The sequence below is a fragment of the Salminus brasiliensis genome, chromosome 8 (genome assembly GCF_030463535.1).
Source record: "Salminus brasiliensis chromosome 8, fSalBra1.hap2, whole genome shotgun sequence".
In the NCBI taxonomy this organism is placed as follows: Eukaryota; Metazoa; Chordata; class Actinopteri; order Characiformes; family Bryconidae; genus Salminus; species Salminus brasiliensis.
In genome coordinates this window covers 8,050,499-8,066,002 of record NC_132885.1, presented here as the reverse complement: position 1 = coordinate 8,066,002, position 15,504 = coordinate 8,050,499, and the positions used below count along the sequence as shown (strand labels likewise).

Sequence of the window (15,504 nt, the reverse complement as noted above, 5' to 3'; positions counted from 1 at the left end):
GTGTCACTGCAGTCCTGAGAATGACCCACCACTCAAATAAGTGGTGGTCCTGTGGGGTCCTGAGGATTGAAGAACAGGAGGAAAGGAGGCTAACAAAGTGGTTTATGAGGTGGTTTTAATGTTATGGCTGATTGTTGTATATCAGACAAACTAACCTGTGCCATGTTTGAATTAGAGCTCTGTTAATGCTTCTTTATCATTTCGAGTGTACAAAATATTGAATTTTGACCTCAGGTTTAAACGTCCATCATTTTTGTCCCTAGTGCTCGTGCAGGTAAGCTACAGGCACTATATTAACATCCACACATGAACACCAGGCATGTATTTAGGCTCTGATTATTTTTTGCTGTTTTACAAAAGGGATCACTGTGAGACACCACCAAACTGTACTGAACCGAATTTGTATTAACTCCTACACAAGCTATAGGAGATCTGGAGGAAGAGGTGAACCCTGCGCTCTGATACACATGAGATCCTAACCTTGGTATGTGTCGAGGAAGCGGCTCTTGACCACGTTGCGCACAGAGTCTCTGTCAGGAAAGACCCCACGGCGAGAGAGAGGAGCATATGTCTGTGAGCCGTAATCACAGTGGTCATTAATAATGTCCCTCCGCTCCAACTTCCCCTCCACATTCCTTCTCTTTGCCGTGAGCTTCCGGAGAGCTGAGAGAGACACAGACAGAACGGTCAAGCAGCGAAGATTCAGTACACTGTACAGTACTTGTGGTCTGGTGCATCCTTTCAATATTCAGGACATAATAATCAGCACCTAAATCTAATTATATAGCTGTAAAATGTACTTTTCCAGAGACCACATGAGCAGGTCTAGTAAAGAATATTTAATAACTTGATGTGGTTTGAGGCGAGCGTGTAAGAATTTAGTCATGCAGCTTGCACAGTGCCACATTAGCCTAATAGCTCAAACTCAGACTCCCAGATGGAGCAGCCAGACCACTGAGAAACTCTGGCATGGCTCTCTCTGCACTTAATATTTTCAATTATGAAAACTGCTAAAAAAGTAACTGACTCACAATTTGTAATGAACTAGGTAAATAAGCTAAATAACACATTCTCCCATGTGAAGCTATGAGCTACGGTTAGAATCACTGCTAGTGAGACTGAGGCAGCAGCTAATGAGAGTTTGATGGAGGGGGGGGGGTATATCTGAGTGCTCTTACACAGGACGTAGTCACTGCGGATCTTCTGGAGGCGGCGCTCCTTCTGTCTCTGCTGCTGAGAGAAGCGCTGGTCAAGCCTCTCCACTGTGGCCTCCTCCTGCTGCGCCTCCCTCTGCCGCAAGAGCTGCATCAGCAGAGCCAGACGAGCCTCCTGCAGCCTGCAGAACACACACAAACAACCACAACCACACACACACACACACACACACACACACACACATAAGCAACACATGTGCCCTCCCACACACATGCAAACCTATAGCTGCACATTTGTGCAAATACACATGGTCACATGCAAGCACAAATTTACATTCACACCCATGCGTTAACGCATGCTAACGTCAGCAAGCATCACATTGAGGTGATGTGGGGAGAACGAGAGGCATTTACCCACCTAATTGTGCTCTCTCTCTAGGATTCGAACCAGTGATCCTCGGGTCATAGTGGCGCTGGACCACTCATAACCCCCTCAGAACACACAAGCTATTGTGCTTCGTTTTGCAGCTCCATAGTTTCCATTATTTAATCAAATATGCCAAACAGAGGAAAATCAATCAAACTGAACGTTCAAAAACTCCTTAAGAAGTGCTAAAAGTGATGTAGGAGGAAAAAGCCAACAGGAAAAATTCTCTTCTGAAAATATGAGAACTGTGACGTGATGTCAGAAAGCCATTATGTTTCTTATGTAGAAACTAAAAGTACTTTAAGTACTTAAACTAGACATTAGTTCTAGTAATTTAACTATTTAACTAGCAATTTTAGAGCTGGACCTTCTGACCTTTCACAGTCTAAGGCCAGTGTAAGAAAGTCATAAGGTAAAAAAAAGTGATGGTGAAATCAAGTGGCCAGAATGTGAATTTCTGCATTTCTATAAAAACAACTCTATGGTAAGTGTGTGCTCGTCCCATAGGGTATCTTTTTGGATTGATTTGAACAGATAACTGATTTCACATCAAATTAATCCAAAGAGATTGTAAGGGGATAATTTTACACGTGGGATTGGTTTTTGTCGGGACCAGGATCAGGCATCCCTTTTCATTTCCTTTATTATATATACAGTTACAGCATTTAGTTGAAGCTCTTATCCAGCCCAACATACATTTGAACCATATTTTAGAGGTAGTAGAATGCAGTGTTAGGAGTACTGCACAAGGACTCTTATTGGAGTAATGAGGTGTGCTTTCTTGGCTGATGAATCAAATGCCAGTCTGCCACAGAAAGGTGCTGTTGTTACCCACTACACTACACCAACCACTATACTGAGCCCTGGGTTAGCTTCCATTACTTGTATTTAGCTATACTAGCTTCATATCTCCAGTAGTAAACTAAAGAAGCAAACTTTGGAGGCCAAGTTCAACAAGTACTTTCGAGGTAAGAGAAAAACCACAGTACTATGAGTGCATGTGTGTGTGGTGCTTCATGCAGAGGGAGAAAGGGACTGCCGCCTCAGGTCACAGAAGCCGTGAGCTCAGCTAGGAAAGCTGCTTCTCACCTCTCGATCTCCTGCTCCCTGAAAGCCCACTCCTTCCTCTCCATCTCATCCATCATTCTCTTTCTCTTCTCCAGCTGAGTCAGATCCTTTAACGGGGGCAGAGTGGCCTCCCAGGCCCGCTTCATCCTTGCCCTCTCGATCATCTCCACCTCCTCCAGCCTGGCAGGCAGCCCACGTCCTGGGAAACACATACAAACACACACATGCTTCATTTATTCCTCCGCCCTTCACAGAACGACTCTGAGACTAACTTAAAGCTCTGACCTCGAGGTATAAATAAACACAATCAAATCAACACAGCATACTTTGACCTGGTTTCTGTCTATAAGGTCTCTTTCTATATTTTTACTGCCAGAGGCCATCACTGTAACTGACTCAGGCAAGCCTCAGAAGATGTAATGTTCTTCAGCAACATGTATGGATTGGGGTTTGTTTAGCAATCTTATTTTATTAGTTGTTTTCTCTCAAATTCAAGAACCTCCTACATGCCAAAACAAAGAAAACATGGATTGCTGGGGCCTGGTTAATTCTTCAAATTCTAAAAGCCTGTACGTTGGCCCATATTTCCATTCTTTGTTCTTTAGCCACATATAATACTGAATCATTTGTAGTAGTAAGTTGCAGTAGTTACTAAACCATTTATAGTTGATACTGAATCAATAATAGTAGATACTGGTTCACACATAGCAGGTATCAAATCATTTACAGTAGATACTGAATCATTTATCGCAGACATGAAATCATGAAATACACTATATGGACAAAAGTACTGAAACACCTGCTTATTCATTGTTTCATCTGAAATTAAGGGTATTAAAAAATAAACTTATGCAATGTTTTTAATTAAAAGTAGCTGAATGCAATCATTAGAAAGGCTGTCTATGAATATTTGGACAGCAGTTACTAAATAATTTATAGTAGATACAGACTCATTCATAACAGTTACTGAATCATTTCAAGGAAAATGCTAATTCACTTATAGCAGTTACTGAATCACTTATAGTGACAACTGAATCTTTCATATTAACACTGACTGAATTAAACAATTATAGCAGATACCAAATTATTCATAATAGTGTTACAAAATCATACATTGTAGATAATGAATTATTTATAGCAGTTACTAAACCACTTGTTGTAGATTCTGAATCATCTATAGTAGAGACTGAATCATTTATAGCAGTTACTAAATCATTTGTTGTAGATTCTGAATCATCTATAGTAGAGACTGAACTATTTATAGGAGTTACTAAATCATTTGTTGTAGATTCTGAATCATCTATAGTAGAGACTGAATCATTTATAGCAATTACTAAATCATTTGTTGTAGATCCTGAATCATCTATAGTAGAGACTGTATCATCTATAGTAGAGACTGTATCATTTATAGCAGTTACTAAATCATTTGTTGTAGATTCTGAATCATCTATAGTAGAGACTGAATCATTTATAGCAGTTACTAAATCATTTGTTGTAGATCCTGAATCATCTATAGTAGAGACTGAATCATTTATAGCAGTTACTAAACCACTTGTAGATTCTGAATCATCTATAGTAGAGACTGAACTATTTATAGCAGTTACTAAACTACTTGTTGTAGATTCTGAATCATCTATAGTAGAGACTGAACTATTTATAGCAGTTACTAAATCATTTGTTGTAGATCCTGAATCATCTATAGTAGAGACTGTATCATCTATAGTAGAGACTGTATCATTTATAGCAGTTACTAAATCATTTGTTGTAGATCCTGAATCATCTATAGTAGAGACTGAATCATTTATAGCAGTTACTAAATCATTTGTTGTAGATCCTGAATCATCTATAGTAGAGACTGAATAATTTATAGCAGTTACTAAATCATTTGTTGTAGATCCTGAATCATCTATAGTAGAGACTGAATCATTTATAGCAGTTACTAAATCATTTGTTGTAGATCCTGAATCATCTATAGTAGAGACTGAATCATTTATAGCAGTTACTAAACCACTTGTAGATTCTGAATCATCTATAGTAGAGACTGAACTATTTATAGCAGTTACTAAACCACTTGTTGTAGATTCTGAATCATCTATAGTAGAGACTGAACTATTTATAGCAGTTACTAAACCACTTGTTGTAGATTCTGAATCATCTATAGTAGAGACTGAACTATTTATAGCAGTTACTAAATCATTTGTTGTAGATCCTGAATCATCTATAGTAGAGACTGAATCATTTATAGCAGTTACTAAATCATTTGTTGTAGAGACTGAATCATTTATAGCAGTTACTAAACCACTTGTTGTAGATTCTGAATCATCTATAGTAGAGACTGAACTATTTATAGCAGTTACTAAATCATTTGTTGTAGATCCTGAATCATCTATAGTAGAGACTGAATCATTTATAGCAGTTACTAAATCATTTGTTGTAGATCCTGAATCATCTATAGTAGAGACTGAATCATTTATAGCAGTTACTAAATCATTTGTTGTAGATCCTGAATCATCTATAGTAGATACTGAATCATTTATAGAAAAGACTGAATCATTTATAGCAGTTACTAAATCATTTGTTGTAGATTCTAAATCATCTATAGTAGAGACTGAATCATTCATAGCAGTTTCTAAATCAATCATTGTCACTACCAAAACAGTGTTACTAAATCATGTTTTAAGATACTGAATCATAGATATTGAATCATGTATAATAGATGCCGAATCATCTATAACAGTTACTGTATTAATTATAACAGATACCAAATTATTTTTAATAGTGTTACTAAATTACTAAATATTGCAGATACTGATACATTTATCGCAATTACTAAATCTTAAATGTATAGTAGACACCAAATGATTTATAGTGGCTAGTGATAGGAGCAGTGGTGGCTCAGGAGTTGAAGTACTGGGCTGTTGATGACAGGGTTGTGGGTTTGATACCCGGGCTCAGCAAGCTGCCACTTTTGGGCCCTTGAGAAAGGCCTTTCACCCTCACTGGAAACCGCAGTAATGGCTGCCCATCGCTTCGTGCATGTGTGCTCACTGTCACTGTGTGTGTTTCAGCGGTGTGTATGTGTGTGTTCACTGCACGGATGGGTTAAAGGCAGAAGCCAAATTCCATCTGTGTCCATCACTAATAGTAAATATGGTTGTCTTGTCTTAAATAATAAGTATTAAAATAAAAACCTAAAGGTTGTTTCTTCTACTACTAGTCTTGGCTGTTGGTGAATAGCCTTATTAAGATGTTAACATGATTATAGGGTACGTATTGCACCACTGAAACACCCAGCCACTGGCAGCATTCTTTGGTTTAGTTTCGTTTATGTAAACAAGTCCCCCCTTGGTTTGTCGAGTCAAGTACGGACAGACTCAGTCATTCCTTTTCATCACCGTCACGTGTAGAGAGAGAGGAATGAACCTCATTTGAAATGCTCTTCTCATGTGAGGCTGCATTTAGCATGGCACAGAAATAGAAAGGGCAGATACAGTGACAAACATCACAAACGTCACAAACATCACAAACATCACAAACATCACAAAATTTCAATAAATTAGCAGGTGTCCCAAAACCTTTGTCCATATGATGTAAATGTAAATGTTACTGGGAGTCTGACTGAATGTCTGAATGTTTGAAAAGCTTTACAAAAGTCAGCCTAATTCACCCCTCCTGAGCACGACACTGGCCTTGTGTGGAAGATAAAGTGGAGCATAAAAAAATGATTCAGGAGAGTCTGCGCTGAATGTTTGCGTCTTGAATGCCACTGGGATTCCTCTCTGATAGCCAGGGTCAACGGCCCTTTCATGGGTAATTAAATGTGAATAGCATAACAGCATCCATCACAGCAGGCAGCAGCTAGATAGAAGCATTGCAGAGGTAAAATGCTGAAGAAATGAAAAGATCTGCAAACTCATTCTTTCATTGGGTTCCTATAAAAACAGAAAAAGGATCAACACGTCCACAATCCCAGCTTAGCCTCGATCCCAGTTGTGGGAAGCTAATCAACACTTAACTAGGTCTGCTCAGGAGCATTCCTGAACCTTATAAATTTTAATATAAGTCATAACACCAGCTTTAGCTACTGTGGGTTGTTGACAGTGAGAAAATTACATAATTATGAGAGAAAAACAAGAGATAGTACCATTAAAATGTAGTTTAGCATTTGTTTGTGAAATACTGAATATTCTGCACTACTTCCAGGGCAGTACAGAAAATCTAAGCTCATTTGGGACCTTGAGTAGGTTAAGGCCCTTGTACAAAAGGGTCAGATGTGTTTTGAGCCTGATCATCGACGGAAGCCTACATGACTTTAAGGTGGATGTGATCTGCTCATCAACATGTGCAGCTGAAGCTCATGCTGTTAATGACCCTTTAATGCAGAAAGGCTAATTACACAGTAAGGCTTATTACTCAGTCACTACAGGGGCTTCTGTACAGACTGGTGAGGCTGTTTTTGGGTAACAGAAGTTTGTAATAACACAATGATATATATTAAATAACGCTTTCAGCCTGCTGACGGGCCATAGGTGTTTTAAGGGGTTAAAGGGGATACAGCAACACATACTATGAAATTTCAAAATTGATGTTACAATTTCAATGACTGGAGTTTTTGCCTAAATTGTGATGCTAATAATGTCATTCGCAATTTAAAATATTTTATTAAAGTAAAACACCATGTAAAATAGAAAGGGTCCAACTTTGACACCACTGTATTTGATAGAGAACGAGCATTATTGAATATAGATATAAAATAATAGTGTTATTGTTGCCAAGTTGTTTGTGTTTATTTTTTAAACTTTATTTTGCGAAGCTTTGAAAAACCTCAGAAGATAAAAAGATTAAAAGACTTTCCCAGACTATGATTTTGCAAAGACTGAGAATCTTGCAGGTTCTGCAAGTGCACTATTTGCAAGACTGCGCATACGTTCTATTTGAGATTATTTCCCATCATGCTCTTGGTGGAAATTTACAAGAAGAGAAGCAGTTGAACAATGGAGCAGAAGCAGAAGCAGAAGCCCCTGTGTGTGCAGTAGTTTGCCCTGAAGAATGTGGACATGACTGAACGGGGACAGCAGGGTCTGTGCTCACCTACAGTGTCTCTCACAGTTTGCGTGAGCCAGGCCTAAAAGCGTGTGATAAAACTGAACACAATTGGCTTTATCGAAACGCCAAGGCGAGAAAGACTGAGTTAGTGCAGCTATACTGTTCACCTTACACCAAACACTCGAGATAACGCTCGGGAGCACGCTGAAACTGTAGCAATACTCACAGGATTTTATTCCGACACTGGAAATTTGCCTGCAGCAGTGAAATTACTTGAAAAGCCGCTTGGTGTAAAGCCAGCATTACTTATGGTATAAAGGACCTGGCGGTGGACTGTAAAGTGCGTCTTTTAAGAGGTGCTTCTGAATGTTTTAAAAAAAGAACATAAATGTGTTTTCTGTCTGGTTATCATTTACAGTGCTGTGTGAGAATCTTTCTGATGTTCTTTTAAGAGAAGAAAAACAGTCAAAACAAGGCTAACAAAGATATTACTGTTAGCATATAGGAGCAGCACTCCTATTTTTCAATGGTTCACTCAACAGCCATCATCGCAACCCTGCCATGTCCTGCTGAGTGTGATACTTCGACAGTTCTCCGGGTCTATCTGACCCATAAAAAGTAGGTGGGCACAAGAGGTAAGTGTAATTCACTTTTACACCACTGTCGTAAATACAAATCATGCTTTGAGCGCCCCCTTATGGTACACATGCATGGTACACAAGCTGAGAGATACAGAAGCAGCATCTGAAGGTAAAGAAGCATGTGGACTGAGGCGGTAGTGTAATATTTCAGGATTTTACACATGTATGCTGCGTTGTGCAGTTCTGGTAAGCGCTTTAAATTCCATAATCCAGTAGCAGATTGATATATACACCACTCCCCCTGTTAAAGTCAGGGAGTATTTTAGTAGTAGGGAAGTATTTTAAGGCAAAATGGCTATAAAATTGTTGTTATAATCATTTACAATCCTTAAAAAGCCCCTCTACTCATTTTCACCATTATCCATCATTTTGTTATTTTTTCAGTAGGTTTCCTTTGGATTTAAGGTTGGGGGGAGGGGCTAGATTTGGCCTGTGGGACATCAAATAGGTGTCTGGATGAATGCCTTCTTGTGCGTTTAGACTCTTAGCTAAGCTTCGAATGTGATGCAATCAGCTATAAGGGTGCAGGTGTTTTAAGGTGGAATTTCAGCGTCATGCTGACTTCGCGTTTATTTCTTTCAAAAATTATTTTTAAACATTTTATATCAATGCGCTTACGTGAACACATATATATATGTGTTCATATATATAAATATATATATTTAAAACAGTAGACAGGGGCTACTCCTTCTCCTGTGCAAACGTTTGACTGGTACTTTACAGTGTGTGAGTGTGTGTGTAAAGGTTGTACCCCATTTGAGACTGGCCAAGGAGAGCAGTTCAGGGGGAGCTGTCCCAGGACGCAGTGTGTACTCTGGGCTGTAGGGCTCTGTCTGGGCCTCACTGTCCCGGTAATCTGTCTGCACTCCCACTGTGCGCTGGAAAGGACTGCCTGGACGCTTAGTGCCACCCTCCTGGACAGACTGGTGGTCAGCTCTGCCAGAAAACACAGAGACAAGCAACCATGCGCACATATCAGAGGACATACACAACATACTGTCCAACCATGAAGCTCATTTAACCCTCCTACATCCCTCACGGTTTGTACTGGTTCATCTCGAACATATCTTCTCATGTGAATTGATAATTACTTCCCACCTTTGTTGAACATTCTGTTCAACCACAGGTTCCACACTTTCAGTTATTTCCACATTAAGCTTGGATGTGCAGAATTATCATGATAAATTGCTAAGTATTAATTGATAAGTACTGCATGTGAGCTTTTGCCTTCTCCCTGCTGGTAATACAATCACCATATAATTACCAGCTGTTCCAGTTTCTAATAATCCATCTTTACAAATACTCTCCCATATTAGGTGCAGTGATTTTTTTCTCAATCTTTTTTGCTACTCCATCCAATTAAACAGGACTAATTACACTTTCTGTAATTAACCATGCAGTTCGTCAGGGTTCTTTAAGCACACTGTGTATTACGATAAGACAATTGATCACAATATGATAAAATGGCATCATATTGCCCATACACTACTCTCTAGCATAAATCTTGTGTACTTTGCTTTTGTCTTTTCGCTTAATTTGCTGTTTAGCAGAATTATTTGCCAGGTTACAAATCTATGTTATTATATAGTACTACACCTCAGGAGTGGCTTTCTAGGTGTGCATTTGTGTATTTAGGTGCAGTCTTTTCATTCCTATACATGTTATACATTTCCAACTAATGACAGATTAGAATTGTTAATGAACAGTTGGAGCTGGAGCAATAAAATAAATGTGAACAGTGAAGCTGAAAAGGTAAACTACAGTAAAGTACAGTAAATGATTGCAAAACTTAGCATCAATTATCGCTCAAGTTATTGCTTTGCATACATTTTTGTTTTGCAGGAAGAAAAGAACAACCTTTACATTTCTGCCATGTCTTTGTCAAGCTTTGAAATAGAAAGGGAGCCTGAAACCTCTCTACATAAAGTCCGTACTTGATTGTAAATGTAATTTATTTGATATGATACAAAAACCTTGTATCTCCATTTTTGGATCTTGTATCTCCATTTCTCACTTTTTGACATTATGTGAATCTGGCCATTGTTTTTTACATTGTCAGAATTTCATGATGAACGGACCAATAGAAATGCTGAATTTTAACTGCAAGATTTGTGCAGGATAGTGAGTGTATGTTGATGTGAACTGAAACTGAAAGACAACTCTGGCAAAACCACAAATTTAAACTTAAACTAACACAATGTTTCTAAGATTTAACACAATGTGGCATTTCTATTGATCCATTAAGCATAAATGAATTTTAAGACAACTGCCAGATTTAAATCATTTCAAAGAGTGAAAAAAAGATGGAGATACAAGGTATTTGACTGGCAGCCACAATGCAAAACACATCTGACAGATTTCTGAACAGACTGGACAGAGTGATGCGCGACACTGCTGAACCAAAAACTGCATACCGAAACTGACTTACTTGGGTAAAGCAAAAACAACATCAGGAGGGACCTGTTGGGAAAAAGGGATGAGTGGACTGATAGAGAGACGAAGAGAGTGAAAGGAGGAACATGAAGCGAGAAAAAAAAGAGAAATTAATGCACATTCACAACAGATGTTTTTGTATCAACGGCAAACACTCTCGAAAATCAAGGCTGCATTTCCATTATGTGCCTTTCAATCATTTCAATGAAAGGTGAGGCCTGTTGTTTTGATAGCTGACTCACTTATTGGCTTAGTCATGCTTGTAGTGTGTGTGAATATGTGTGGAATTGATGAGCACTGAGTTCCTTTAGGAATACTTCTCACCGCTTAAAAAACCTCCAGTGGTCCACTCCGGCAACATCCACTGTGTTCCGCTTGTGGAGCTGAATCCCTGGCAGCATCCTTACAGGCAAACAACACACACACACACACACACACACACACACACACACACACACACACACACGGCAGATTTAATATGCTTTCCATTTTATATTCAACCATAAAAAGGTGATTTAGTGTGAGCTGAACAATTAGAGTCGTGCCTTTTATAGTGTATTCACCCTCTATCAGTGGGTCTCCCATCCAGGCAAGTAGAAAACCAATAACGCTTGGTATGACGGACACTAGTGTCTGACAATACTGAGAGGTTTAGGTAGCAGGGCTCATTAGAGTAGGGATGAGGATCAGGTAGCAAAACTGTGGTTCTCATGGTGACAGAGCTACAACTCACAGAAGGAGGACCTCTGCTGACCAGAAGAGGGATTGTTGACATATCTCTCGGCTGGCTATTTGTACACCATACAGAGAGGACAATGACAGCAACACCTGCCCCAGCCTTACTTAGCATATATACATCAAACAACATTTAGAAATACTGAAGATGTTGCTAATTTTATGACGCCTATAAATTGATGGATCGGCCAAAAATCTAAGTTACTCAAATGAATCCCAAATGAGGTCAATTAATCAAACCATAACTGATGTCTGAAGGTTGCTTATTTAGTTCTACACTAAAAGCAGGTCATGTAAGCTTAAAGCACCAGTTCAGCATCCTGCAACTGCAGGCCTAAATCACCACACACTGGGTCGGGTTGTTCTGTAGTCTTCAACAGACTTTCTTACGTTTCTACACTGTTCTCTATAGTCTAAACATGGACACCTGATAGATACCTGTATATTATCTACCTCATCTATCTATATGAGTCTATATACCTCCCTTTCTAAAGCTGAGATATGGCAGCACATGTGTGTATGTGACTTCCATGCTGGTCATAGAACATTATGGTGTTATTAAATAACAATATTTGGGAAGAGGAAAATGCCTGAAGCCCCTCCTCTCATCCTATGAATACCATCTCTACCTTGTTCACGTTTCTATTACAAGTCTTTACAAACATCCAGCACCCTAACTCCCCCCTTTTAAGTCTGTTATCTCTCATTCCTGGCTCCACTTATCAGTGAGGGGGACCTCAAGCAGTACAAGACTGCCCAAACTTCAGCCCAAATTCAGCCCGAGTTCCCTCCGCTCTCTTCAGTCCCCTCCCAAATCATCATATGCTAGCAAATAAGGCTACATGTGTGTGTGTATGTGTGTGTGTGTGTGTATGTGTGTGTGTGTGTGTGTGTGTCTATGTGCGGTTACAATATAAGATTTTATACTGCCATGTGTATGTAGAGTATCTGTGTGTGAAAGTGTGTGAATGTGTGTGCGTTTACCCTGCCAGTGTCTTCAGAGCCTCTCTCCTCTGCTCCGAATGACCTCTCCAGCGACGGTCGATAAAAGCGGGCACAGGGTCAGCACCGTCCAGACGCAGGGTGAAGCGTGGGTGGTGAGGGAGATTACTGAACATGGAATTAAATTCAGGAACCTTCCTCTGGAGTCACAGAGACAGAAAACGAAGATCAATCCAGTTTAAACTTTCTTACACAACAATATCACTTATCCTCCACATACACCTAAAATAGAGTACACACAACGATCAGCCACAACATTAGTACCAGCTGTCTAATACTTAGCAGGTCCTAATTGTGCTGCCACAGCAGATCTGAACATTCGAGGCATGGACACCACAAGGCTTCTAAAAGCGTCCTGGGGTATCGGGCACCAAGACGTTAGCAGCAGATCCTTTAAGTCCTGTAATTTGTGAGGTGAGGCCCCCACGAATCAGATCAGTGAGCCTTAGGTGTCCATGAGATTCACTAGTTGTCCTTTTTTGGAGCACTTTTGGTAGGTACTGACCACTGCATACTGAGAACACTCCACAGGGCCTGCCTGATGTTCTGGAGATGTTCTGACCCAGTTGTCTAGCCATCACAGGTTGGTTCTTGTCAAAGTGGCTCAGATTCTAATGCTTGCCAATTTGTCCTGCTTTTAACACCTTCATCACCTTCAAGAGCTGACTGTTTAACTGCTGCCTAATATATCCACCCACTGAAAGATGGCACCACTATAGATGAAGATAATCAATGTTTCTCACTTCACCTGCTAATGTTATGGCTGATCAGTGTAATTACACACAAAGATAAGTTCTGGGACTGGGACGTCTACAGGGACTTCTGACTGGGACGTCTACAGGGACTTCTGTACAAACTGGTGGGACTATTCTCTGGTATTAAAAGTCTGTAATAACACTTTTGGCCTGCCGGTGGTCCAAAAGTTAATTAAGGGGTTAAGGGGTTAAATCAAGAGACTATTCTTGACATTCTAAATTAGGGCTGCTTAATCCCGGTCCTGGAGATCTACCACCCTGAAGAGTTCAGATCCAACAGAGCTGACTCTAATGTTCAGTTGCGCCTAAAGGCCTGACCCGGGATTCGAATCAGTGATCCTTGGATCATAGTGGCAGCACCCTGGACCACTGGCCGCTGGACCTCTCGGAGCTCACTGTCTTTGCTGTTTTATGGGGGTTCTGCTTTGCCTTTCTGGCCAGCATATTTTTTTATGCTTGATATTTTGATTTTTAAAAAATAGTCACTTGGCCAGAGGGTCCAAATATCTTGCATACAACTGTATAGTGTTCTTCATGTGTTACTCTACAACTTCATTTCCAGTACAGCATGATATTGTTAATACAACAGGTGCCATTATGGCTGAGCTACACTTGTTTTCAGTCAGAAACAGTCAGAAACGTTTAGAAACGAATGCCAATTACATGACAAATCAGCTTGAAACTGAATAACTGCACACATTAATTATGCCTTATTTAAACTGAAGAGAGGGAGGAAAATACAATAGGAACGAGGCTAATGGCTTTCTGCCATGGGTTTATAATCAGTAATGCTTTAGAATAAGCATCTAATTACGACAGCCTGCGTGTGCAGCAGAGAAGCCTTTTTATTCTATTTCTAAACACAGATTTGTGGTCCTGCTGGGTTACACTGTGGTCAAGGGCATTACAAATGACATTGAATTTACCTTAATGCAAAGATAACAGCTGAGAGAAATAAAAGGAATGAATGAAGAATGAATGACTGATAAGTGGACCACAAACATTACAGCTTGCTCTAATGACATGTTATTCTCAGACTGCAACTTCAGATGTAGGAGGATGATGATGACAGGTGTTAAGCAGTCATGGAAAAAGACAGCAGCGCTCGATCACTCACCGCCCGGTCTGAAGAGGCCTGGGCCTGGATGGCCACCCTGCCGTGGTCCCTTTCACTCGACACAGAGAACGTTGGATCTGCAAAAGAAAATTATGCCTCCATAAGTTTCCTTATAGAGTGGATTTTGGTATCAACTGCTCCACAGCCCAACAGTGGAAGGCTTAAAACCCTACCTAACCCTATTCATCCCCTTGGAGGTGTCTGGGTGGCCACCCACACTGTTCTCCTTCTTGCATGGTTCTTGTGAGGACGGCCTGCTCTAGGCAGATTTACACATATGCCATAATCCCTCTATTTCTTAATGATGGATTTAGCTCATCTCCAGGTAAAGTTTAGTAACCTGTCATTTTTCTGTGTCCATCTCCTGGACCACTGCATACCAGAAAACCCCACACGTACTGCCTGAGGTTTGGGTGGTGATGTTCTAACCCAGTCATCCGCCCATCACATTTACATTACATTTCCATTTACATTGAAGGCACTAAGCAGACTTGTGCTTCACTCTTTGCTCAGAAAATGCCCTTAGCTAGTTTGTATCGGCCAGAATCCTAAAGATACCTCTAAGCTAAGATACTTCTAAATACAGAAGTCAGTATGGAGACCACAGTACTCAACACCACACTATAAAAGCACTCCAAGTCCTCTTGGAAGAGGAGGGTCTTCAGTCTGGGTTTGAAGACAGCGAGCGCTGGACTCTGCCGTTCGGACACCCAGGGGAAGCTCGTTCCACCACTTCGGTGCCAGGACAGAAAGAAGCCTGGATGCTTGTCCTCCACTGATCTTGAAGGATGGCGGGTCGAGCCGAGCCGTACCTGAGGCTGGAAAGGCTCTTGGTGCGGATCAGCCTTTGACCATTGCTATTAAGTACAGAGGGGCTGGTCCAGTCTGGGCTTTGCAGGCCAGTGTCAGCATCGAAAAGTGGCCGAAGTGGCTCCTGGAAGTGGCTCCGATTCTTATGCTTGCCCATTTCCCTGCTTTTAACACATGAGGATCTTCAAGAATGGGCTGTTTACTTGCTGTCTAGTACATCCACCCCTTACCAGATGGAGCCACTGTAGACTGTACTGGACACCACACTAGCTACACCACCTGGCAGTGGTATTAATGTTATGGCTTATCAGTGTAG

The 15,504-nt window shown here is 40.4% G+C and overlaps 1 protein-coding gene across 3 annotated transcripts in view; it reads right to left on the bottom strand.

The window, feature by feature from the left end:
* Positions 1–15,504, bottom strand: part of cfap91 (cilia and flagella associated protein 91) — a 36,847-nt gene that overhangs the window by 21,118 nt on the left and 225 nt on the right. For 2 of the 3 annotated variants that reach the window (XM_072685013.1, XM_072685012.1), the window contains exons 2-9: positions 14,379–14,455; positions 12,489–12,646; positions 11,094–11,171; positions 10,765–10,821; positions 9,088–9,272; positions 2,671–2,848; positions 1,179–1,336; positions 481–663 (exon numbers count right to left, since the gene is read on the bottom strand). In XM_072685013.1, the coding sequence (XP_072541114.1) occupies positions 481–663; positions 1,179–1,336; positions 2,671–2,848; positions 9,088–9,272; positions 10,765–10,821; positions 11,094–11,171; positions 12,489–12,646; positions 14,379–14,455 (1,074 nt within the window). The remainder of the gene's footprint in view (positions 1–480; positions 664–1,178; positions 1,337–2,670; positions 2,849–9,087; positions 9,273–10,764; positions 10,822–11,093; positions 11,172–12,488; positions 12,647–14,378; positions 14,456–15,504) is intronic. The other variant, XM_072685014.1, reaches the window with a different exon arrangement.